The sequence below is a fragment of the Panthera pardus genome, unplaced genomic scaffold (genome assembly GCF_024362965.1).
Source record: "Panthera pardus isolate Hobbes unplaced genomic scaffold, ASM2436296v1 HiC_scaffold_16, whole genome shotgun sequence".
NCBI lineage: Eukaryota > Metazoa > Chordata > Mammalia > Carnivora > Felidae > Panthera > Panthera pardus.
The window spans coordinates 142209037-142235046 of NW_026526721.1; the positions used below are offsets into that span (position 1 = coordinate 142209037).

General features: G+C 41.4%; 1 protein-coding gene and 1 long non-coding RNA gene across 15 annotated transcripts in view; one reads left to right on the forward strand and one right to left on the reverse strand.

Annotated features, from left to right (window-relative positions):
- Positions 1-8121: 8121 nt before the first annotated feature.
- The window catches only part of NEK10 (NIMA related kinase 10), a 222831-nt gene continuing 204942 nt past the window's right edge, over positions 8122-26010 (reverse strand). For 13 of the 14 annotated variants that reach the window (XM_053903873.1, XM_053903876.1, XM_053903879.1 and 10 more), the window contains 4 exons: positions 16196-16304; positions 14205-14257; positions 14064-14119; positions 8122-9973 (listed from right to left, as the gene is read on the reverse strand). In XM_053903873.1, coding sequence (XP_053759848.1) covers positions 9925-9973; positions 14064-14119; positions 14205-14257; positions 16196-16304 — 267 coding nt within the window. In that variant the 3' untranslated portion in view covers positions 8122-9924. Of the gene's footprint in view, positions 9974-14063; positions 14120-14204; positions 14258-16195; positions 16305-21790; positions 22002-26010 lie in introns of those variants that run through there. The other variant, XM_053903878.1, reaches the window with a different exon arrangement.
- LOC128777335 (uncharacterized) lies at positions 22888-24605 on the forward strand. Its single transcript, XR_008422617.1, has 3 exons — positions 22888-23041; positions 23261-23345; positions 24517-24605. It is a non-coding gene; the product is annotated as an uncharacterized LOC128777335 (long non-coding RNA).

Sequence of the window (26010 nt, forward strand, 5' to 3'; positions counted from 1 at the left end):
AGATTCTGTCCACCTTCTGGAGGGATTGGTGGGGTGGTGTATGTGTGTGTTGTGTGTGTGTGTGTGTGTGTGTGTGTGTCTGTGCACATGCATACAGGAGGGGGAAGGACTGGTATAGGGAGTAGAAGGGGCCAGGAAAGCATTCCTAGTGACAGTTCTCCTACTGAATCCTTCAGGAACCGGTAGTGAGTGGTCTTTTCCTCCTATCTGGCACCCTGTGGGCAAGCAGACCGCGAAGAACCAGTATTTCACCATCACCCCCTGCCTTTCTGCACTGCTGACTTTGGAAGACCCTTTCCAAACTGGAGCACCTGTTACCAAAATGCTAAGGATGCTATTGCTAAGGCCTAACCACGCAAGTATGAGAGGAATGAAATGGGACATGACCACCTTTGAAGAGTGTCATAACAATTTTTTTCCAATGAAAATAGTTCCTAATGTGTCACGGAGAAGAGGTGCTGATAAGCATTTCAACAGAGTAGTTACTTGTTATGTAATTCATGCTGAAAGCTACATGTTTGTCATCAGAATTCATTTTTTGGAAAGGCAGAAGATACGATCATCTAAGAGGTTCACAGTGGAATTCATAAGCAGAACTCGAAAGCATTTTAAAAATAAATTACCAGATACCAAGATGCTCTTTACCTCGGTTGAGGTTATTTGAAAAAAAACCCAAATATTCTCAAAGGAAAACTGGTGAAGGACATAGAAGAAAACCATCCTTCTCTCTTAGAGACCAAATGAGAGTCAGCTAGCCTTTCTTTCTAGACAGTGGTGGATTGCCCCTCTACCCGAGTTATTCTGTGTGTGGAAGACCTCTAACTCTCTGCCTAAGTTTCTCTCTACTTCCTGTGACTCCCTTTGTTGAAATTCTGACCTCATTTGATCTACAATATAATAACAGAATTGCAGGGGCAGGGGCGGAGAGGGTAGGTGACTCCGTAGGGATGGGAAGGAAGGCCTCCAAGCCATTTTAGGAGGCCAGGGAGGTGCCACAGCACTGTAAATCTGTCCTGTCTTCAAGCTGCTAACCCGTGTCATCCTACTGGCAGCCAGAGTACCCGCTGACCCCCCGTAGGGAGAGGAGGCCAGGAGAGTGCAGTCACCACGCCTAGTTTAATTCCTGCTTAGTGGGAATTCTACACTAGGACACATCACAGTAACACCAACCATATCCTTGGGCACATGTACCTTTGGGAGATTGTCAATCCATGCTCCTCCTCACAGAAATATTAAGCTAGTTTTAATTTACCAAGCCATTTATATTCTGCCATTGCCTTGCGTGGTCTTCCCTAGAAGCCTATCCTGAGACATGGGATGGATTTATCAGGAAATGTTGCCGGGAAAACTGATTGATGAGTGGGGAGGTAAGGCAGGGACCGGAAGGAAGCCAGGCTAGGACACTTTATCGGACACAGTGACGCGGAGGGGGACAGGCTCAGTTCTGCCAGAGAAACGGTGAGATAGTGAAGGGCATACCTCAGAGCTGTCCCAGGCCGGGGAGAGGGCGCTGGAGGATTCGTTCCCCTGAGCCTCTCTGTAAGTGGTTAAGGCCTGCCTCTGGAGAATGAAGTTCTGGATGTTACCAGTGCCAGGAGACAAAGCCGGCTCTCGCAACCACAGGACGGTTCCCACCAAAGAGACACAGATGCGGACTGTCGGGAGGAGAAAGTGCACAGGAGGCCACATGCACAGAAATCGTCCAGGGTCTGTGGGTCTGGGCGGACACAGGCTGACATGGCTCCGAGCGCTTACGTCTATTGTGGTGTTTAATTTTTACATCAAGCCTAGGCTCAATAAGCTTTGAAAGTGGAATCTACTGGTACCTCCCTTACACGGACGGGGAAGCTAAGCCTTCAAGAGGTTAAGTCCTTGCTCCGAAGTCATCCAAATAGAAAATCATGGAGCTAGCATTCAAACCCAACTGCTTAATCATGTTTACCTTTTGCCTCGTGTGCAAATAAATTTAGGGAATTTGGGGCTTTAAGTGATTTGTTTCTTGATCCTTGAACAATTCACAGTATGTGTACCTATATCATCGTGAAAATTACAACTGTTTTCCTGCATTATATAAACAACCTTTTTGCACGTACCAAAGATGGTTAAAACATCTGCAGCAACACTGCATTGGCTCAAGAGATAAAACCAGTACATGAGCAAAATTAATTCATGCCATTTTGGTCTTCGTATAGTATGGTAGCAAATTAAATCTGCATGATAGGGGAAGCTTCATATAAAGCTTATATAAAGAGCAAAATAAATTATGTGCTCAATCTTGAGAAGAGGGATGGAATCTTAAAATTTGGGCGACATTTTCATTTCTTCATTGCTTATGATGTATTTTTTTAAGATCGCAGCTCGTAGCTATATCCAGCTATGCTCTATAATTCGCTTCTTTAATTCCTGTTCTCTGCCATAGAAACATAATCACCAAGAACAATCAATTTGTTCCCATTTGGTAAAGAACTGAAACGAGAAAAGCAGATTGCCCTGCACAGAGTTTGAAGGATGTGGTGTTCCCGAAAGCCTCTCTGGCTTCTAGAAGAACAATTTCCATTCCTGCTTCTCATGCCAGTGACTGAGGTTTGTGGGTATGTTGGCTGGGTTAGATCTGGTCTTCAAATAGCCTGCTGGAGACATCTGAGTCCTGGGATGGGGACTGGAAATGTTCTGGAAGTCAGGTCCTATAGTCTGAGGTAATGTTCATGAGACTACTTCACATAATTCCTCTCCAGGTATGTTGATACTGTGATATTTCATATTCCGTGGCCCCAATTGTCCAGATCTCCTTATATCTGTGCCCTTTAGTATGGCACTCCGTGGCAGACATACCCCTCAGGTGACCTCAGTGACCCATTTCCTTGTATAATCCCCTCCCTCTGAATGCAGGCTGTGTCTGTGACTTGTTTGTAATAACTAGAATCTGCGAAGGTGACAGGATGTCACTCTCCTAATTTGGTTCTGTTATAAAAACTCTCTTGGTTGACAACGGGGAAAGAGATCAACTCTGACCAGCAGAAACGAGCTGCCTTGATGTGAACTGTCTATGGGTAGGGCTGTGGGGCAGGGGACTTCAAGTGACCTCTAGTTGCTGAGGACTGCAGTCCTACAAATACAAGGAACTGAAGTCGGCCAATAATCACATGATCTTGGAAGAGGATCCCAAGGTTTGAATGACACCCAGCCCCCCTCCCACACTTTGATTCCAGCCTATGAGAGGACCCTGTTTAAAACATGCTCAAACTCCTGACCTACAGAAATTTCAAGACACAGAATTTCTGTTGTTTCTAACTGCTAAGTTGATAGCAATTTTTTCCACGCCAATAAAAACCTGATGTACCTCCCCATGCTAATGTCAGATTTGCCCATGTGATCTGCTTTGGCCAATAGGATTTGGGAAAATCTGATGCAAGTAGAGTCTCGACAAGGGGGTCATTGCTTTCCGCATTGTCTCTTGTTACTGTCACAAAACACATCTGGACTAGGTTGCCGGGAGGGTGAGAGACACATGGAGGAGAGCTGACCTTTCCCACTGGGTCCATCGGGACCATCCAGAACCAGGCAACCAGTCTGCTGACCAGGCAGGCACATGAGGGAGCCCAGCAGAAGTCAGCCAAGCCCAGCTCAGATCAGCAGAACACCCAGCTGACCTACAGACTCACGAGAAATAATAAATGTTGTCATTTTAAGGCACTAAGTTCTGAAGTACTCACTATTCAACATTGGGGACAGCACATAGTTGCCACCAATTAAAGCTGCGGAACATATTTGAGCATAAAAGTATATACGATCACCTTTTTGGAACTTTTTTTTTAATCAAAAGGCTTCTAAGCATAAAGGAGAGATTTAGGAGAGCTGGTGAGGGAAAAGCAATGACCATTTGCTATAAACCCTTGACAAAAGAGAGATTCTTTTTCCATAAGATTGAAAATTCATTTTTAATTTTCTTTAGCATCTTACAGAGCATATTTAAGCAATAGCAAAAATAAAGGCCACTCGCATCTTTCATATAAATCTTTCATAGAGGCATGGCATTTCTCTTCTCTTCCAGGGCCCCCAACTTCGTTACTTCAGAGTCTCGGTACACTCACACCAGAAGTTTTGTTGGAGTTTGGGGAGGACGGAATCATGTGCAGAGAAAGAAGTCCATCATCCTTCTGCCTTCCCTACCACGTACCACCACAGAACTCCGAACATTCCCTCTAACAACGCGGGCTCCCTGCAGGTAACCTTCTAACAGTCTGCTCTTCCGGTAGGAATGGGAGTGGAGGTAGGGCCAGACAGCAGAGAGGCCTGTGGGTGGGACTGGAACAGAAAAGGACCTGCTCCTAGAAGCTAAGGGGGAAAAAAGCAAATGAAAGGTACTTTCCCATTCTGTGGGCACTGAGGACCTGTGGTGGTCCGGAACACGGAAGCTCTGGGCAACATGAGATTAGGGGCTGTACTTTTTCTCAGAGGACAGCTCTGTCCTTTTTGATCGTCACAGACTCACCACTGGGAACAACAGAACACAGGAAGCATCGTAACTCAGTTTTGATCCACTAAATGTCAGTACACAGAATGCACTTAAAAGATGGTCCTTTGGAGTGATTTTTGTTTCCCATTTTGGAAGGGCAACACGATGGCATCTTTCCGTAGCCTGATTATCAACTGGTTTGTTTGCAAACAACTGAAATACCTTGAAATGCTTCTTTCTGATCTAGCCAAGTGTAAATGTATTCAAATCTGCCTGCATTTATCTATAGAACATCCACACATATTTCTGGTAAAATTTATTTTGTCAAACAAAACAGGCCTAAGGCCATGGATGAAAGATGGGGAAGCAAACATGGTACCAGTGGCAGAGGGCAGAACCACAAGACAAAACTGTGTCCCCGAGGAGTCTAATGTCTTCAGAATGCTTCACAGGGACCCCGTCCTAAGGTCTGGACCAACACGTTACTAGGGAGCCTTAGGGGCCCATCTGCTACTCGCTGGGGTTTTCAGCTCACAGGTGACAGTGATCAGTCGATCAGTAACTGCACGTGGGGGAAGACACCTGATCCAGGAGACTCAGAGGCAGGAATCAGTGAAGCATCGGGAACTGCCTGGCCTCCTGCCAACCGCCCACCATCCTGTGACTGGCCTGCTGGGAGATGCCGGGCTCTGGGACACCCCTTGCCTTCTACTTGCCCTGCGACTTCTCAGTTTTTATTTGTAGATTGTCCTACCTCTTTGAAAGAGTCATCTTTTATCCTTAACAGGTTAGGACTTCACTTCTGAGTACTTCTATTTATATGCCTCCCTCAATGCTATGTGGGGCTCATACAAATACTTCACACATTCCTTCTTGATATAAGGTATCCTTAAACCAGCTCCATAACCTTCCAAATTTACTGAAGTATGAGGTAAACATACTTGTATGAAGGGCAAGGAAAGCTAAAATTTAATAGCCATTCGTAAGCATTCTATTTCTTTCCAGAATTTTGACTCAAGTGGTGCTTGAAACGTAGAACTGAATCACGGATTAAGAATATTATTTTCTAAGTGACCTCTGCCTCTGCAGTCTGACTTACAGGTGCTAAGGCCTTAAAGCTTTGGTTCCTCTTGGTTTGTTATTCTACTCCAAACCTCTCTCCGCTTGTTTTATGGGGACTAGTTCATGACATGTTTGCAGAAACGTCAGCTCATTTTTCATTTGTGAGCTCACCAGATCAATTCCAAGCATCTGTCCAGACTTGCTGATTACCTGGTTTTCTATAAACAACAAAACTTCTATCTCTGTTCAGAGGAAACAAAAGGAAGCTACCTCCAAATGACAGCCTTTAAACAGTCACATATTAGCTATAATGAATGCACTTCTGCTACCTCTAAATACAATTCCTGGGTACAGAGCAGAGCTTCATAGTATGAAATGGGAAAAAGAGGCCACTTGCTACAGGTTGAGGAATAATATTCAAGCTTCAATTGAGAAGAGAGTTCACTTTTAGGATAAAAATCAATGAATTTTTAAATTTAAAAATCGGTTCATTACTACATATATGTAGTAAAAAAAAAAATCAAACATAGCTCACATCCCAACAATGCTGTTACACTCCTAGGGTGTGTGATCTTAATTTTGAAAACAACTGTTGCCCATGGACCCAGAGGACATGTAAATTTGCAATATCCATCAGTCACTCCGTCAAAATCATAAAATCCTTCCTGTCCCTGTTGCAGATCTCAAAGCAACATCACGGCAGGAATGTAATCAAGCATAACAGTCATATTTACAATATGCAATTTAACTGCAATGACACACATAAGGACCTCTTTATCACAAAATTTCCCTGAGACATTTGTGTCCTCCTATCAATATGAAAAATAGCGTCCAAGGGTAAGCAGCACACTTCAGTGGGAAAAATAATCTATCCCAAACCCTGTCCATTTCCATCAAAGGATACTATCTGGAAGACATAAAGGTACATAAAATATACTTATTATCACATGTAGTTGTTGAACATGAAGAATTTCATGTTTTGATGGAATTTCACCCCCAAGAGACAAGGTCAGTACATGATAGCTGCATCTCCGCGGTGCTGAAGACGTGCTTCACCCTGATTCCTCTGCATTGCCTCTCCAGCTGATTTCTGTATTGTGAATACATACCATAGAAAAAGTGAAAGGCAAACAATAAAAGTACCTTACAAAGAAGTATTTCCCACCTTCCAATAGAAGCCGAAGCCATTTCTAAAGGAATCCAACATATCTACTGCACATGGTCCCTCGTCATTCCAAAGAAGAGAGAGAAATAGCAATAAAAATATTTTGCGATTCAGCAAATCAACCAGAGGGATGTGGATTCTATGCATATTAATACTGACGGAATTGACTACACATTATTGCCCTCACACATCTTAGATATGAGTGGTGAAAAACTGATGCTATTGCTGGAATTGCATGTAATCAACTGGTCCTGTATTTGTTTTTGATCATCAAAATTCATGGTATTTCATAAGTCATAGATGGTACCTCTAAGAAGACCTTGACTCGCACTCAGTTCCATCATTTGGGTTAACTTCATAACAGCATTTCTTAATTAGGGTCTGCTTTAGAATGCCCACGCTGTGCACACTGCCCGGTGCCACACAAGTGTCCACATTATACCCAAACAGCCTTTCTCTAGCAAGTTCCTGAAGTTCGCCCATGAGCACTGGGTCCACTGTCCACGTTACTATTCCTTAGGGACCTCCAATTACATATCAAATATCTGGAAGAAGACAAGGTTAACAACCGGCAAGCACATGTGCCTGCTGCAGTCACTTCCCTGAAAATGGAACATTCTGCTTTTAAAAAGCAAATTCAGGTTTCAAGTGCACACGTGCAGAGTTGGTAGATCAAAACACAATTAATTAACTGAGCCATGTGTGTATCCAAAGTGATCTGAAAAGCTGATTCAGATTCTGTCCTATACAAATATTCAGTGACAGAGAGTTAGATGGGGATTTCATTGCACGACAAATAATTAACAATTATATACAAGAGAAAAAGAAAAAATTTAAATGTAATCAAGAAAAAACTATGAGGCCGATTACACTCAACAACTTCTTTGCACTACAACGCAGTTCAGAGTGAAAACAAAATGATCATTCTTGTTCTTTTGTGACGACAGGGGACTCCTGGTGGGAGAGTTAGAAAGTGAGGGCTTTTGAAAAGGTAACATCACTGTTGGGATGAGACTCCATACCCAAAAGGGATCCCTTCCTAGTGCCTAACTTTCTCTCGGAGGCCTGCCCTTGCACCGGGAGAATGTGGATCCAGTGACTGGTCGTTTAAGAAGGGAATCAAATAAAACACATTCATGACTTTGGCAAAAGAATGCATCTGTCAGCATAGAGGTGACAGGCCTAAAGCTGCTGTTGAACAGGACATCCGTGTGTTTATCTTTGTTAATCCGTACTGGCTTCTAGAATAATAAATGCCACTTCTATGGTCTAAAAGAAATAGATGGAAACATTTTGCTCCCTTTCTGGTCAATAAGGGCAACTGTATGCATTTGAAAACACCTTTAAATAAATAATTTCTTTTTTTTTTCTTTTTTATTTTTTTTACTAAGGTGTGACCTCTGACTACTCTTCTCTTCTAAATGTTGTTGAGCATATATTATCATTTGAGAAAGAACTTTATTGTTCAAACTTTCACCCACAGCTTGGTTTCTTTCCAGGTGTTGGCTTCTATCACAATTACAATTTATGCCCCTGTGGGCCTGTGCCTCCTACACAGTGAGGAAACGTGCCCATTCCATACAGGAACAGATATAAAAAATAATAGTGCAAGTTCAAATTCAGTTGGGATGGAAATAAAATTTTACCTGGGTAAGTCAACAAAATCATAGCGTTTTAATTTTACACATAAATTTCACATATGGATGGAATTGGTTTGAAGGCTGAAACTGACATTTTTCATTACTGTAATTGCATCTGTTATTTAAAATTACAGTGTATTTGTAATCATTAATTTGGCTTAAAGACAAAGATTCATTGGCAATTTTCAAAGGCATTAAAGGACATTTGGATATCGTTTAAGTTTTGGATGTACAAATTGTAAAAATAGTATGGATTCACATTACAAGATTTTCCATACTATACAAAAGGTTCTTAGGTTTCAGTCACTGTAAAATATATTGAACTAAATCCTGTTCAGTGATGCTAAAAATATATCAGTGTAAATAAAGATACCAGAACTCAGTGAGAAGTAAATAAAAAGCAGAATTCCAGCTTCCAGATGACTAATTATATAGAATTAGAATGCCCTTTAAGCAGTTAGAAGTGCAGTCTGACTTGGCAATAAGGGCACGTCTTGGTGATCCACCAGTGAACAGAAGCCAGTTGAAGAGATTTTAGCCCAATAAGAATCTAGAGAATTTTCATCATCAAGTCTCCCTACAAAGGAACGAAACACTATTTGGTGTTCTGATTTCTTATGTTTTTAGGGATGTCTCGGTGAATAAAGAAGGGACTTGTATTTCGTTATATAGCTTATTTTCATTTCAAATTCTCAAATAATAAAAACTGTAAAACAATGGGGCTAATTTTAGTAAGAAAGGAATTAGAATAAGGAATATTGCATCTCTTTCATAGATTCCATGAAGTCTTCAAAGTGCTCTAAAAACACTATAAGTTTGATTAGCAGCAAAGCATTAGCCTAATCAAAACCTCTCCTTCCTCCCCCCTTCTAGATGTATATAGACATTGTACAGCAACATATTCTATTAGTGTAGCTTACATCCGACAATTTGACAGTTAGTCCCAGAGGCTGTGCAAGGTTACAAATACTGTCTACCGTCTTTAGGCCACTAGCACCCAAGTGGTTAAGAGAGAACCAATCCTTTCCTTAAAACAACAACAACAAAAACAACAACAAAATTCAATCACCTATTTTGAATTTCTTTTAAAATAAAAAACAATGGGGGAATACAGTGAATCACCCAATATATTATTACTCTGGGGCCTGTAATTTTCCCTCTCTAAAACTATTTTTATACATGGAAGGCTAGATGCCTTTAAACGTAGTTTCGGCAACTCTAAATATAAAATATCCCATTGAAAAATATGACTTTTTGTGTGTTTGTTTTGTTTTCTCTTGTTTTTTAACGTGGAGGAAAAGTTCTGTGAGGAGCGAGTTTTCTTCCCACAGATGAATTTTGCAGCATTTTCTCCCAGCAGCACGCCGAGAGCCCTGTCCTCTCGTGCCTGCTGGATGTGAGGAGCAGAGCCTTCCCACACTGCTGCGGCCACATAACCTAGCACAGGACCTCCAGAAAGAGGCCTTGCAGGTGCCATGGCATCTCGGTCTTGTCTTTTCCACACCCTTCCAGCAGCTCCCAATCCCTGGGCATCTGGTTGAGCTGAAGTCCAGAACCTGAGCTTCACTAGGAAAACCAAGTCTGTTCAAAATGCAGGGTTTTCATCTTTTGGTTGGGTGATTCTTGGTCCCCCATGGATAGGAGTGATATCTAGAAGATTCAAAAGTGCAAAGAGTTTGCTGTAGTCACACATATTTGATTTCACACATTCAATTTCAAAAGCAGTAGCTCAGGTGTGTGTGTGTGTGTGTGTGTGTGTGTGTGTGTGTGTGTGTATAAATCACTGTGAAGAAAAGATGATTCTAAAACAAAATAGGATGGGGGATTTTTAGAAAGTCACTTTTTTGCTGAAGTTCAGTGCTAACTGGATCTTTCTCAAATTATAAACTCAATTAGAAATGATAGCCCTTGAGAGAAGAAAATAAACACCCAAAGTAGCTTGTGCTTTTAAACATCTAATTTACATGTTATCGGTTCATTGGGGGAAAAAGCAATGCAAAGCGCAGATTTTTTTATCTTGCAAATTTTGCTTCTCAATACAGATTGCATTGTTAAAAATGGTGATATGTGCCCCTAAGTATATAAGGATGATATGCTTGCCATTTTTTCACTCACAGGATTCAAGCAGTTTTACTCTCACAAACAACAATGATAATATTAAGTCATGCTAAGCTGTCTCCTTCTGGTAAGTAAGCTAAATGTTTATGAATGTAAAATATAATTAATCATACACCCTGCAAATGATGAAGAATACAGTGTGCTTCAGGCTGGCCAAGCCTGTTTTGACCTCGTTTCATTTTCTTTATACTACTTTCTTCCTCTCAACTCATTCTACTTCCTCTTCCTGGAAGCCCAGAAATGAAGGATTCCCCATTTTGCTGAGGGCTCCTTGCTGCTATGTCTCTTTCTGTTACTATTTCCTTTCCCTACTACAGCATTTTGTGCCCAAGACGGTCTTCCTAACCAACTGTCCAAGCAGTCTCCCCTTTATTTAAACAGTTGCAGAAACTGTCCCTAAAGAGAGCTAAGAGATGGATAATGGCTTCATCCTGAGGCTGTCCGTCTGATAATGGTATCTCTCTATCCCTGACTAAATGGTCACTCTATGGCCGAAGCTGAAAGCATGCTATATCTTGGCTTCATGCTTTCGCTGCTGACGTAAGTTTGAACTGACTGTCTGAAGTTGTAAACTTTGATAATACAGAAACTATGTATGCAGTTCTCGGTGTGGTGCTTGACCAAGATCACTAGTAACATTCTGCAATGATGATGACAATGGCAATGAGAGCAACAGCAGATCTGGGCAGGTGCTGGTGACTTCCGGGGAGTTAAAGCAATGTTTCCCACTTCCCACCACATGTGAAAGATTGAAGAAACACTGGGCTAAACAAGGCCGACAGATTTCTTCCTTATAGCACATCTCAGACTCTGTGATATGGTAACGTGTGTCATCATCCTCTGAAAATGGAAAACTGTCCTTTCACAGTTTCCCAGATATGTTTGATCACAAAATTTTATTTTTCAGGGAACATCTATTAGCATCTGTGAGAATATTGGCTAGTCTATGGAACCAATTAAGGGAATACACTCCAGTGACTCTAAATACTAGTACAAAATAAATAGATAAATACATACATACATACTAGTACATGTCCAGTGATATTTAGCATCCTCCATCCTCTGACTATAGAAGAATCATCACTGACATGGCTGATTTGATTCATATTTGGAATTATGTGTGTTTCCAGCTTGTGAACTATTAGGTGCTTCTAAGTGGAAGCTGACTTTCTGGGTAATTAATTTGGAACACCCATAAACAAGTAGTTTAGGCACAACCAAGGGTTCTTTTTACTAGTAAACTGTGAGGAGTCTTCCCTCAAGGTATACTCTATCATTGTTATTAGAAGATGAAAAGGGAATATCATGGCTGTAAGAATTTTTAAATGGCTGCTTCATTTTACTTTGGAGCATTTTAAGAATATTTTACGTATGTCCTATCCAACGTATGTTGCTTGAACTTGACCATTTAAGTCATGTCTCCATAGTCTATTCACTATTCTGAATAAAACTGTAAATAATTTTTGGTCTTTGTTACTAGGCATCTCATCATCTATTCATCGTAATAACAAAATGTGCGATGTCTTTTAATATAAGGGTGCATCTTTGAAAGTAGAAATAATGTTTGAATTTTTTAAAACTTAGCGACAGAACTTAAAAAGGATAAAAGCGAATTTAAAAATAAGACTACGACTAAATTTTTTAGCGAAAAATAAGAGCTCTTGTAAGAGCTTCCCAACTTCCTTACACACCTGGTTTTTCACTGACATTTAGTTTATTTTCTGCCAAAGTATGAAGCCATTCATGGCCCGTGATCCTGAATCTCTGAACATATGTAGATAAATCATGACAAAAATGACTTTTGCCCCCACTCTAAGCCAAAGGCACTTAAAATAATAAGGGGCTAAGAGTCAAGAACAAAGACACTCATTCTATTCACGGAAAGTTGGATGTACTCGACCCAAATTGAAAATGAAAATTCAAAATCTCTCCAGGGAAGGTGGGAGAAGAGTGATTATGAAGATGGTGATTTCTATTAATAATATACCTTTGGAAAAATGAGACTTACTCATCATTTCTCTGTAGTTATAAATCACAACAGAACTAAATCTACAAAGGTAGTATTTTGGAAATATGTTATCAAGCCAAAAGAACAAGCAGTTGAATAAACTTAACTGTGTGATTCATACGAACAACTTGTTGTAATAGGAAAACTAAAAAAAAAAAAAAAAAAAAAAAAGCTCGAGACTGAAAGAACCTCAAAAAAGAATCTGATTTCCATATAATAACCTTCGCAGAATGTTCTTGAGGCCTCGTTCTCATACCATGGCTAATACCTTTGGAGATGACTTCTGGAATGATTGATTTTAATATGAAATTTATTGTCAAATTGGTTTCCATACAACACCCAGTGCTCATCCCAATAGTGGAATGATTTAAATAGTGGTCACAAGATAGCTTCACCAGCTGGAAAGGAAGGCAGCTCCTTCAGGCATAAAAGGCCACTTTGAGAGAACAAACTAAAACAACTTGGAGCCACACAGAGTGTGGATGTGGCTGCTTACGATCAATGTGATGGTCTGTTGGGAGGGGCTCCTTAGAAAAGTCAAGAGGCAACTCGGATGCCAGACACGGTGAGTGCCCACCTCCCCTCATCCACGCCACTTCACAGCGTGCCGGCCTACTTTCCAGCTGCCTGCACCTGCGTTTCTTTTCCTGAAGATTTCTCTGGCCTCCGGAGTCTGCTCTGTCCACCTTTACAGAAGGCCAGAAATGCCAGGGAACTAACATTCTCTGGGCAAAGGCCGCAAACAATGACGCATGGAAACTGGACGACAAATACCCGGGTTGCCTCAGCCCTTGAGTGGGATAACTGAGGTACGTGTGTTCAGTACCAGCTCTCAGATTTCCCGAGCGGGATCAAGCCCCCATCAGCCACAAGGGTAAATTGCTTCAAAATGAAACCTTTATTGAATTATTTCTTCACTCCCCTACCAGCGTTTCCTGGAATTGCCTCTCAAGTAAACTAACTGTAGTCAAACCTTTGTGCCCAACACTGTGCCCAACGGTAAATGGCAGGAATCAGAACAGGACAAAAGTCAGAAAATAGTATATTTTTTAAAGCACCAATAGTGGTTATATTAGAAGATAATACATAGCTCCAGTAAACTGAGGTTTCTCACTTATGGTGATCAAGAGGCAATATATAACAACAAATTCCTTTCCCACCAACATATCTTAAATTCACCAGAAGTGATTCTTTGTTTAGTTGTATTCTCTCCCTCCCTCGCCCCTGCATTCTATACAAATGATGGGTAGATTTCAGTGATGGAAATCTGAGTTTACAGCTCTACTAGAATGGAACAAATGTTTAGTTAAAAAAAAAAAAGCTTAGAAATGCCTTTCCATTTCATTATGTTTCTTATTTTTTAGGAGAGTAAATTACCACTAAGCTATCACCCTTTCTTTTTCAACACAGAAACAGCAGCTGCTTCCATACAAAAGATGGGCAACACATACTCTACCCATGGTTGTATCTAGTCTAAGCCAAGAGATTTTACAGAAGTATTTAAAATGAAAGTTGAAAAAAAAAAATCTCTGGAATCCAGGATAGAGAAATCAGATCTAACACCCAATGATCTCAACTGATTTGTCACATTTGCAAGAAAATTCCAGATCTCACCTGTTAGATTTAAAGTTGTAATAGCCACTTTCTTCTAGGACTTCTTCAATCACAGTCTGGAGTTGAAAAAAAAAAAATCAGGTTAGTATTGAATTAAAAGCAACAAAATAAAATTGTTCAAAGGCACTGCAAAAACTTCACCTGCATCTGTTCATACGTTATTCCCTCCTCCAAATCAAAGCTGGTGCACAGACCTGAAATAGATAGATTATGGAAAGTCTGAACTCCGGTTCGTATTTTCTTGATTAGACTTTATTGGCGATTACAACTTAACTGTAGTGAAAACAGGGTGAATTTAGACATGAGGAAGAGGAGTACTTATAAGCACATTCCAAATTGTCTTGCTTCGAATATTCAAACTCTTTGTTTCTCTTCCTTTAATAACTGGCTGCTTTTGGGGCGACCATCACAAAATAATACGCAAATAGTACACAAAGGTATAGGGGCATCTCACAGGGTATAAATCGGGTAATTTAGTTAGAGGGGTGTGTGTGTGTGCACACTAAGGACAGGTGAGGAGTATTCCAAGCGCGAACTACTTGATTGGTGAGTTTTCCGATCAAGAAATTCTCCTTAATCTACAAGCAAAACCAGCAAATATGTGCTAAAAAGAAAATGAATTCTTAGAGGGAGGCAGAAATAGACAGTGAGAGACAAGGAATACCTGGCCCTTTCCTATGACTGCCTAAAGGGAAATAGAATACATTTAGTGCCAGAAGGCAAGACTTTCTTGGATGTCTGTTCTAAGGATGATCTACCAGCACCTCGCCCAACTGAGAGCCACCCGAGGCAACGCTGACCAGCTTCCACTGCAATCAATCAGCACTGGTGTGCTGGGAGGCGCGGGAGCTCCCCTCCACTTAGGGCAGACAAAAGGTGCTGGGTTGACGTTGAGGGGAGGCGTGGGGCTGAGGAGTCCTGGCAGGTCGTCTTCAATGCTCCGCATCCAGGGGTTCCCAAAGTGCCCGCAGGCTCTGCTGTCTGAGCTGGTGGCCAGCCTGCTGGGACGGGACTCGTCTGCTCCACCTTGGGGTGGCATGTCAAGCTGCCACAGGCCGCCCCGGGGATTTGCACCAGGACTCTCGGTTTCATCAGAGTTGCCGCTGTAAGAAGTCTGGCCCGCAGACTGACTGGCCTGCCCTGGGGGCACTTTTAAAAGCAAAAGACTTTCAACAACAGTTTATCTTGAGCTTATGGGTTTCTCAGGGAGTATTCGAAATGTAATTCTGCCTATGGGTTCGCTTCATCCCAGGTGTCCAAGACTTAAGGAAAGTTTGAGAATTCATACATGAGATGATTTGCCTAAATCGGGGAGTGAGGGCAGAGTGAGTCTCCCTCCCTTTAGCCATAATTCCTATCTATTTCAGAACTCAGTGATGTAACTCTAGTTTATAGGGACTTCAAACTTATTTAGGAACTCTAAACCTCAGAGTAGCCTGAAAACCTCTTCTGAGAGTTCAATTATCATGAGAAGAATTACATTACACTGAGCCCCTGCTAATGGCCAAGCACTTTGTATATGTTTACACTGGCCCTCACCATCACCCTAAAGTGCAAGTACCATTTTTACCACCATTTTACAGGCAAGAAAACCGGGGCTCAAGGGGTCGAATAATTTGCCCAAGGTCAACTACTAAATGGTTAAGCCGAGATTCAAATATAGGTATCCGGGTTTTGAGAATCCACACCTTTCGTCCCTAGGCTATGTGGCCTCCCTATGTGAGATTTATGCAAAAAAGAAAAAAATGTAAATATGTCTAATGTGGATTCTGCAGGTAAGTTTCAAATTTTCTCCATTTTAAATATCCAAACTCTTCACTTCTGCTTTTGGGCATTTGATTTTCCATCATCAGATAGCAAGAAGAAATAAAAGGAAATACAATTCACCCACACAGATTCTGCTGTTTGTTTATGGCATTAATAAATGATCAAGGAAGCTGCCACAGCAGGGTACAATAAATCTCAGGGAATTTCTATATCCCTACTGTATATCCTTTCCAACTATTGCCATAGATAATCAAAATAAGCTCTATCTTTCTTTTAAATTGAAGATAATCTTTTAAGGGTAAGCTGTTGATCCAAATAATAGATTTCTTTGTGAAAGCCAGATTTCCGGTGTTGAAGGCCATTACCTGTTGGGTCATCTGGGGACAGGCTGTTTCCACTTGATGAATGACGTAATAAATGGTAATCCACTGTGAAAAAGTTGGGCTCGATTGGTTCTGGAGATCCCTGAGATAACTGGAACAGAAAAGGCAAAGCCACATGTTATTCTGCACTCAGAAGCAAATGATAGGAGATCACTTTCCCTATGTGTCCACATGGAGAATTTAGTGCTGTGGTTTTCAATCCCTTGTAAATAGATAAAGGCACATCATCCTTTCAAAAGGACTTGTAAATTAGAGGCAGGCAAATTATAGCAGAAGCAAGGTAGACAATTCCCTGGTCACATGAAAAAGTAAAAACAACTCTGCACTTTTTAGTTTTATGAGAGCAAGACAAAAACAGATAGAAAAATAATGGCATGGGCTTGGAACATCAAAATGTTATTTGTATCAGGCCTATGAGGAATAACCTCCAGTTATTCAGCAGAACAATATGTTTAGCCCACATCATCATTGTTTTTCATGTATCTGCTTTGAACAATGCCTTCTTGTTTGACCAACACAACCAAGTTTCTTAATACATTTTGCTAAATTACTGTTGCTTAATTTTAATCTCCAAATATGAATCCCCAACACTCTAAAGGAGAGAGTAATTCACTAAACGACAGAATTTATTAAGGTTCCAATTATTTAATGGTCTTCTATAAAGCTGAATTTTTTAAGCAGAATTTTAGGCTGTAAATATTTCTCAACCTCCTTTCACCTTTAATTCCAACCAGCACTCAGGCTGGCCAAGTTTTCATGCCTGTGTTAATGTAACCTATTAAAATGCCAATTCTTATTAATAAACCAGAAACAAATGGCACAATTTAGACTCTGCAATAGTAGTTGCCTTGGATTCACATGCTCTGCTCAGGAATTAAAATACACCATTGTTCAATCACTTGAGAAAACTCGCAGTATTCATTAAAATTCAACAACTATGCCTACCCTGTGACCCAGCAATCTCACTCTTAGGTATGAACACAAGAGAAATGAAGGACTTCTGTCCATCAAAAGAGGTACACAAGAATGTTCATAGCACCTTTATTCATAATAACCCCAAACTGGAAAAACCCCAAATGTCTACAGACAGAAGGATGGGTAGATATATTGTGGTGTGCTTATCCAATGGGATTCTGCAAAGCACAAAAAAGAACAAACTACAGATACAAACCGTAACAGGAACAAACATTGAGCAAAAGAAGCAAAAAGAAAACACAACGTATGACCTCACGTATATGCACGTTCACAATCTGGCAAAGCTAACCAATGGTGATGAAGGTTAAGATAACAATTACATTGTGGCAGGGGATTTGACCAGGAAAAGGCAAGCAGGAACCTTCTTCAGCACAGGAAATGTTCTACATAGTGATGAGGGTGGTGGTCACATGGGTGAATGTGTCGGTAAAAGTTCATGGAGCTGGCCAGGTACCTCACTGTAGGCATTGTGCACTTTGTACCCTAATGAAAAACATTTTATATGAGCAACTGATAATTATTCCATCTATGTACTTTGGACACTATTAGTACAAATCATTTTTGTGTTTTCTAGTCTCCATGTTGCCAACAAATGTTGTACTGTAGAAAAAACTAAGGTTCCACCCTTTTTTATTCTTGAAAATTTACTTTCTTTACTTCAGTGACAACTGATAAAACTAATAACCCATTTGTAAAGGGACAAGATCATAGGATTGTAACATATCGTGATGCAGGACGATCAGATGGTCACATGCTTACTAATGCTCTCGTCAGTGCCATTAGGATGCCACAGAGGTAGCCCTGATCGCTCGGCGTTTCTCAGAGCCAAGCTAGGAGCTTGCTCCAACTAAGCTTAATACGTCTTGTAATGCTGAAAATGATTTCCTGGTATTGCCTTCCAAACGACTTCAGATGGGATTGTTTTTCATGTGATTGAGCATAGGAGTAATTTGGCTGCCTGAAGTGCTCATCCTAATTATAGAAGGCTTATTTAAGTCAACTTAATTATTTAGTAAACACCTTGGACTCCTCTTTCCCAGACGGGAAGTGTTTAAAGCTGTACAGTGATATATGTGAATTGTGACCCAGAGAGATCAAGAGAGCCATTTTACAATAACAAAGGCAAGTTCTTTTCCTTGATGCAAACCTTGAAGAGAGGAGTACTTGAGATTTCCAGCGCCTTTCACATAAGCAGTGTCCTTTAGCTTAAGAGCTGCAAATCCTCAGAGGGATGGGCCCATGGATGAAGGCAAGGGCTGAAATTCGGTTGAATCCCTTTTGTGTGTTTGAATCCCAGATACGTTTATTTTTATTCCAGAAACTTCTAGGAACTTCTTGTAGTGCAGTGTTTCGACCTACATATTCTTTCAGTATATCGTTTTTGCCCCTCACTGTGTGTCATGATCTGAGCAGGTTTTGTAAAATAGAGATGAAAACCATCGAATCCCATATACCAATGGTCTATCCAGCTTATCAGCACCAGGCTGGGCAGCATGGAGGACACAGAAATGATGTGGCCTGCAATTCGGGTAATTAGGCTAATATACACGAACAAAACGGTGAAGGAATAAACACTGAAGTGTAAAATGAGGTGGGGAGTTCTAAGCTTCCAAAAAGAAGTATGCTTCAAGAAGACCAGCATGATTTTCAGAAGCTCTGGAGCAGAAACACTGGAGCCAAGTCTTGAAGGATAGATTTGGGTGGATGCAAGGAAGTGAAGCAGACATTCCAGGTGAGTAGAACTTGGGGGCAAAGGCTGGGCACTGCATACCAGTAGCAAGGTGAATAAAGGGATGTGACATAAGTCCACATTATAGAGACGTGGGGATCTAGGCTGAAGAGAGGAAGGCAAGTGCCGCTCATTAATTCAGTGGGGATTTTCTACCAACTATTGTGTGCCACACACACAGATCCAAACAATGGAAACAACCAATGGTGGCCAAAAATTCTACCCTGGAGCTTACTGCCTAATTGGGGAGGAATATGTCTGTGAAACAACCACCTGGATATATGGGAAATTGCAACTGTGCTGAATGCATTAAAGGACAGATCTATGGTTCTAGGAGAACAGACAGACTTAACTTAGACGGGAAAGGTTTTCTGGAAAAAATGACACTTCTGCTGAGAGCTGAAAGAATCAGTGAGAATGAGTAAAGGATGGAAAAGGAAGATCTTTAAAGGCAGAAAAATAAGCATTTGCAAAGACTTAGGAAGCTGCATGGTAGACAGGCCTCAGTGCCTGTGGCTGGTGTAATTTCGACCACGAATGGCAAGAGAGTAGGAGATCAAGGTGGAGAGGTGGGCAGGGCTTGGACCAAACAGGACTGTCAATATGGTGGGTAGGATTTGGCAGTTTATACTAAGAGCCCCTGAACAGTTTTCAGTGTGTAGGGTGTGTGTGTGTGTGTGTGTGTGTGTGTGTGTGACATGATCAGATTCTGTTTTGAAAGGATCATTCTGGATGCAATGTGCACAGCAGTCTGCATGAGGCTGGCGATGCCAGGGTGGGTGCAGACCCAGAGGAAGGCTCCTGCAAATAATGCCAGCCTAGAAGCTGGGAGCCGGAGTTTACATAGTGAGGCAGGAAACTGGAGGGTATAAAGGTTTTTGAGTATGCCTTTAAAAAAAAAAAAGCTATTGTTTAGAAACTCTTAGTCCTGCAAGATGGGTTAGAGAACAGGGAGATCATTAGAGAAGCTGTGACACTAACACCAGGGAGAAGTGCTAAGAGCTTGGACTAGGTGTTAGCCAAGAGGAAGATCAAAAACCCTCACTAATAACACTAGTAGTGCCTACAGCCATTTACTGAGGACTTAAACATTCTAGACACATTGGATGTTCTATCTGGTTCTTACATCTACCTCTACGGTGGGCATTATCCCCGTTCCACAGATGGGGACACTGAGAAGGAATGTGCTCAAGGATCATAGCTAGCAAGCGGCAGAAGCAGGGCTAGAACCCAGGGCTGTAACGTCAAGGGGTGAGCAAAACCACATATGTGAAGAAGATCCCGGGTGTTGATGACTCACAGGGCAAAAGAAATAACACGGAGCAGCTGAACATGACTGCAAGGTTTAAAGACTGAGCAAAAGGAAAACACGCTTCCAGCGATGGCGGTGCAGATGGAGGGAGGAAGAAGAAGAGTCCGATTCTGGACACACGAGACAGGCAAGAAAATGCTCACCCCGTAGGTGGAATACGGATGCTACCACAGAATGTTCGAAGCAGCGGCCCCTACGACTGGCAGAGGCTCTGAGGTGGCCAGCAGTCCTGGGCCATGTGGGCCCTTTTTTGCCTCTTGAGCATTCAGCTTAGAGGGGCACTGCCATCTCTGGCTTGTATGTCCTATTGGGAAGAATCCTTCTGAAATGACGGAAAAGGGCTCTCCTGCCCTGAACACACATCGACAGTTCTAAGGAGCAAATGTACACGTTTTGGAACTAGAGCCAAGTAAACAGTAAAGAGAACAAACTGTGTCCCTGTTACCACCCCTCCTCCCCCCGCCAAACTCACTGATTTTGAGCAAGGGCTGAGCAATTTTGGCTCGTCATTGTTCAAGTGAGAATATAGTACTTTTGGGGCAGAACCTAAATGAGGAGCAAAAAAAAAATGTAATCTTCATTAAATTCCCCAAACTATATCATTTCTTCCACATCATAAAATAAGGGGATCTTCGCTGCAGAACAACTACACAAATTATTTGGAATCTAATGCACTGAGGTAGGACTCCGAAGGAAATGAAACAACATAAATGCAATGAGGTGCCAGAAATGAGAACATTTTTAAGGCACTAAACCACACGTCACTCACCAGCCCTCTCTGATCTTTCTCCCTTCAGATTTCCCTGTCCTCTCTGACTGAATTGTAACATGTTAAGAGGGAACATACTGTCTTCTTTTTCATCTTTTCTAACCTACAGCTCCTCTCTAGTCTTTTTTGTTAGGCTCTTACAGGCCACTCTGTTAACAGACACGTCCAGTATCTGTGCTCACTATTCTCTTACACTTCAGCACTCTCTCGCGGATGCACCTGTATCTTCTCACGGGTGGTCACTTTGCCACCCTCGCCCCTACTTCCCCCGGAAGCGGCCGTGCTGTTTACGTTTCCAACAAAGACTGTGTTTCTGACAAAGAATTCCAAAACTAAAAAAAAAAAAAGGCTGGAAAATCACCATCCTATGCTATTTACAACCAGGAGCTCGTCCTCCCAGGACCTGAAGGTGGGACTGAGGGAGAAGATGAACGGGGCCCGGCCCCGCTGGGCGGGAGAACCCTGCCGTAGACGCTTCTCCACTTGGTCCAAACAGGTCGGTGTTGGGCGCTGCTGATTTATGATGCCTCCATGGGGCCCTGACAGGGGCTACGCAAAAATAAGGTAATTATTATGTGCATAAGAAGCCATTAATTAAAGCATGAAGAGAGGGGCAACCTGCTAATTGGAAAAGAGCTGGAAACCTGGAGTTAGGAGTTGAAGAGGCTGCCAGCTACTGAATAAGGTAAGCTTGACCTTGCTGATCTGAGGTGAAATACAGATTCGGAACCAAAGAAATGTGTTCTCCTCTCCTTGTAGTTTATTTATTTAAGAAAAAGGTTCTTTTTTTTTTTTTTTTTTTTTTTTTCTGTAGAATCCCCCAGTCTGGATTTTGCTGATTATCCCCATGGTGTCTTTTAACATGTTCTCTTGTCCCATGTATTTGCTACCCGTTTGTAGTATCTGGATGTAGAGCAGGGATTGGCAAACTTCTTTGGCAAAGATCAGGTAGGAAATATGTACAGATTTACAGGTCTTGCAGTCTCTGTCACAGCTACTGTGCCTACAAGGTGAATGCAACCATAGACAATATGTAAGTGAATGCATTGGTTTTGTTCCAATAAAACTTTATGTCCAAAAACAGGCAATACACCAGATTGGCCTGAGGACCACGGTTTGCCCACTTCTAATATACAGGCTTCCTCAGATGCAGATCCAGGTTTTTAGCAAATACACAGCCATCGGGAGGCGTATGCCTGGTGGCCCTTCTTTCTGTGACATTAGCAACCACTGGTAATCATGTCTAGGTCCATTATTTCATTACAGGCTGCAAAATGACAATATTTTTTATTCCTTTAGTTGTTATTAGCTGGAGTACTAGTATAATGAGAAACTTCCCCCTGATCAATTTAATTACCCTGGGATAGAATTCATAAGGGAACCGCAGAATAAATGAATAAATGTTTGATTCTTTCCTTTTGCAAATAATTTTCAAAACAATGAGTTGGTTACTTAGCATCCTCCAAAGGTAACCAATGAGGGATTTCTTATTTTACTATCATGAACTCTTAGATTGAAACTTTACTTAAGGCTTTCCATCCATTGCAGTGATTATCCTTACTGATGCTCTAATTATCCACTAGACAGCCAGCGGGAGCCTCTTTAAGTTGGCTCCTGAGTCCTTTTGACACATCCCCAGTAATCCTTGATGGCATCCTCACTATGCATTCTATTATGTCAAGACATTCCATTCTAATCTCATTCAGCTCCTGTTCTAGCCCTGCAATCACTCTATCTCCTAGGAGCCATGGGTGCTCAGGGAGCTCTCCGCTGCTTGCTTAGTTTCTAGACAATTTAGTGGAAATATTAGGAAATATGTATGTACTTATTTATTTATTAATTTTTTTAAATGTTTATTTATTATTGACGGAGAGAGACAACATGCGCAAAGGAGGGGCAGAGAGAGGAGGAGACCAGGATCCGAAGGCAGGCTCCAGGCTCTGAGCTGTCAGCACAGAGCCTGACGATGTGGGGCTCGAACCCACAAACCACAAGACCCTGACCTGAGCCGGAGTCAGATGCTTGACCGACTGAGCCACCCAGGTGCCCCGAAATATGGATATTTTTAAAAGAAAAGATTTATCATGAATTCATACTTATTCATATTGGTATTTCCAATTCTATATTATTAACTGGATAATATATAAATATTATCTATATATTATATTGATAATATGTAAATATTATCAATATAAATGTATATTGAATTAATATATTCTATCTTGTTTCTATTTCTCCTTTCTCCCATGCTGAAAATCCTAGTTTCCCCAAACTCTATACAATCACATGCTGTATTCTCCTACAATTTTAGCCAAGATTGAGAAGACCGGACTGAAGATCCGCTGAAGTAAGTCATAAATAAAGAGCTTAGTTTCTTAGAAAAGGGATTTTCCCACTTCTACACTCTTCTATATATCCTGCTGGGTCTTAGGCCATTAATCAGAAGGCAGGCACAATCATCCCATAACTGTTCCTCAAACTGGAGATGTAGAGGCCCTGGATTTCAGGACAGATTTCAGAGGGGAAGGTGGAAATCAAAAGCATTTTATATGCTATCACTGCTTGCTTCTTCCATGGCCCCGATGTAGGTGACTGTGTTAGTAGTCAAAGGCCAATTGGCCACTCTACCGAGATCACATAGGGGATGAAGAATCCATTTCCGAACAAAAATTGTCACTAACAAAAGATTATACCAGAAAGGGTGAAAAACAGAGGTCACAAAGTTTTCTCATTTGTGTTTAGAGGAGGGCAGGAGGGCTTCTTTTTATATCCATATAAAAATATAAATATTAAATATATCAGCATATATCATATATTATATATATCAATAAATAGACTATATTATACACAACATACTTATCAATATAGAATATACTCTCTATTCAACGATCATACATTAAGCCCCATCACGTGCCAGGCACTGTGCAAGACCACGGGCAATCAAAGATGGATACGACACACTCACTGCCTTTGGGGGAGACAGAAATGTAAGCCAGATAAAAAGCTCTTTAAACACAACAATGCGAGTAAACTAAAAAAGCACAGAGAAAAGGGAGATTGATTCTGTACAGGGAAAAGTGAGGGAGATTTTTATGGAGGAGCTGGCCTCTCAGTTCAGTGGTGGAGAATAGGAGGTGTATTAATATTCCAGGCAGATTTGTTTAGCGCACAGGAGAGGAGGCCTGCCTCCATGATCAGGAGCGCATACGCCGTGATGGAACGAACCACCACAAGCTTGTAGTGTCAGAGGGGACTATGGCATTCCTCACCGGAGAAATGTGCCTCTAAACAAAGTTGAGAAAAGGGATAAGTCTTTGAGTTCCTTCCCCCCCTTCCCCCCTGCCCCTGCCACCCTGGGCTCCCTGAATGCCCTTGACCACCCCCATTAATCCCTTTTTATTCCCCAGACCAAGGGCAGAAGGTTAAGTGCTCTGAGAGAAGCCTCCACTGTACAGAGGAAGGCCTACAAGGTGGTGGGGTCGGTTTAACAAAAGAGCATCTTTTTTCTGTCTGGACAGAAAAGAAAGCCAGCAAGAAAGGGATGCAAACCAAAAATCTAAGTGACGGAAGAGAGAATACTCTGCTTTAAGGAAGGACATGCACTGGTGGAAAATCTCAACAATGCGGAGGGGGGGGGGCGGGGGAGGGGAGGGAACCTTCGTGCAAGCTGTGATGCAGGCACTTTGATCTCTTAAAGCTGGGATTTCTGTTAAACTAAATTTGTATACAAAGTGGATTATTCTGCATATCATTTTAATAAGAATATGAAAACCTAGCAACATGTAATGTTTTCATGGGAGACTTGAGGCTCTGTCTTCCTAAAATACATTTATTGGTGTTCGTGATGCAATTTGTAAATATCATAAAAATAAATATCCACAGTCTCATCCACTTCTGTTTGATCTACTTGAGCTTTGTTTCTTGGCCTCATTTGCCAACACAGCCCATGAAAGAAATTGCGCTCTTGATCTCTGATGAGGTAGGGTTTATGTTCTGTTTACCTGCTGCCGTGTCTGTTTTTCCATCTCCTGTTTGTGTGTCGGCGGACGCCGCTGATGTAAGGTAACAGAGCAAACACATACTGTTTGCATTTCGTATCAAAGGGCCCATCATACTGCCTGAATAAGGAGTACATTTATGCTTAAGATTGGATCCATTAAAGGAAAAAGAAACTCTAAAGAAAAAGAGCATTGGCGGCATGATGGTTTCAAAGTTTAAGTGTAGGTAAAACTTTACAAATGTACGTATAAAATTGGAACAGGCCCAAACCGCTAGGGCCTGGGGTCTTTCGGGGACAGGAAAAGGGAAGCTTGTGACCAGCTCCAAGGGCTATATCGAAATGGCTACCGACCAGGACAAAGGGATTTCCTCTTCTCCAGTCGTGCTAATCAGAGATAGACAATTTTCTTTCCATCCGGTTGATTTAACCTTTTTGTGATTTAATATTCGTGGGTATAATTAGAAACATTTACTAACACCCAAGGTCTAGGAGATTGTAGAATGTCGAAGATGGGAAAAACTTAGAAATATAGTTGGCTCTTCAACAACATGGGTTTGAACTACATGGGTCCAAATATGTGGATTTCTCACAGTGCAGTGCTGTAAATGTATTTTCTCCTCCTTATGATTTTATTTCTAGCTTATACAGTATATAATATATAACTTACAAAATGTGTCTTAATCCACTATTTATGCTATCGGCAAGTCTTTCAACAGTGGGCTATTAGTAATGAAGGTTTGGGGAAGTCACAAGTTATATGTGGGTTTTCAACTGTGCAGGAGCAGGTGGTCAGTGTCCCTCCTCCCCATGGTGGTCGGGGGTCAACAGTGGTTCTTTCCACCCTCCTAGGTGATAAAAATCACAGCTTCACCCAGTTAAATGAATTGTTTGGGTGGCACAGCTCAATTAAGGGGCTTCCTAGAGAATGTTCTAATAAAATATTACATTCTCTTCAAAAATAGAATTCTTTTTAAAAAGGCTAAAGTATATTTTTAATTAAAGATGTTTAATA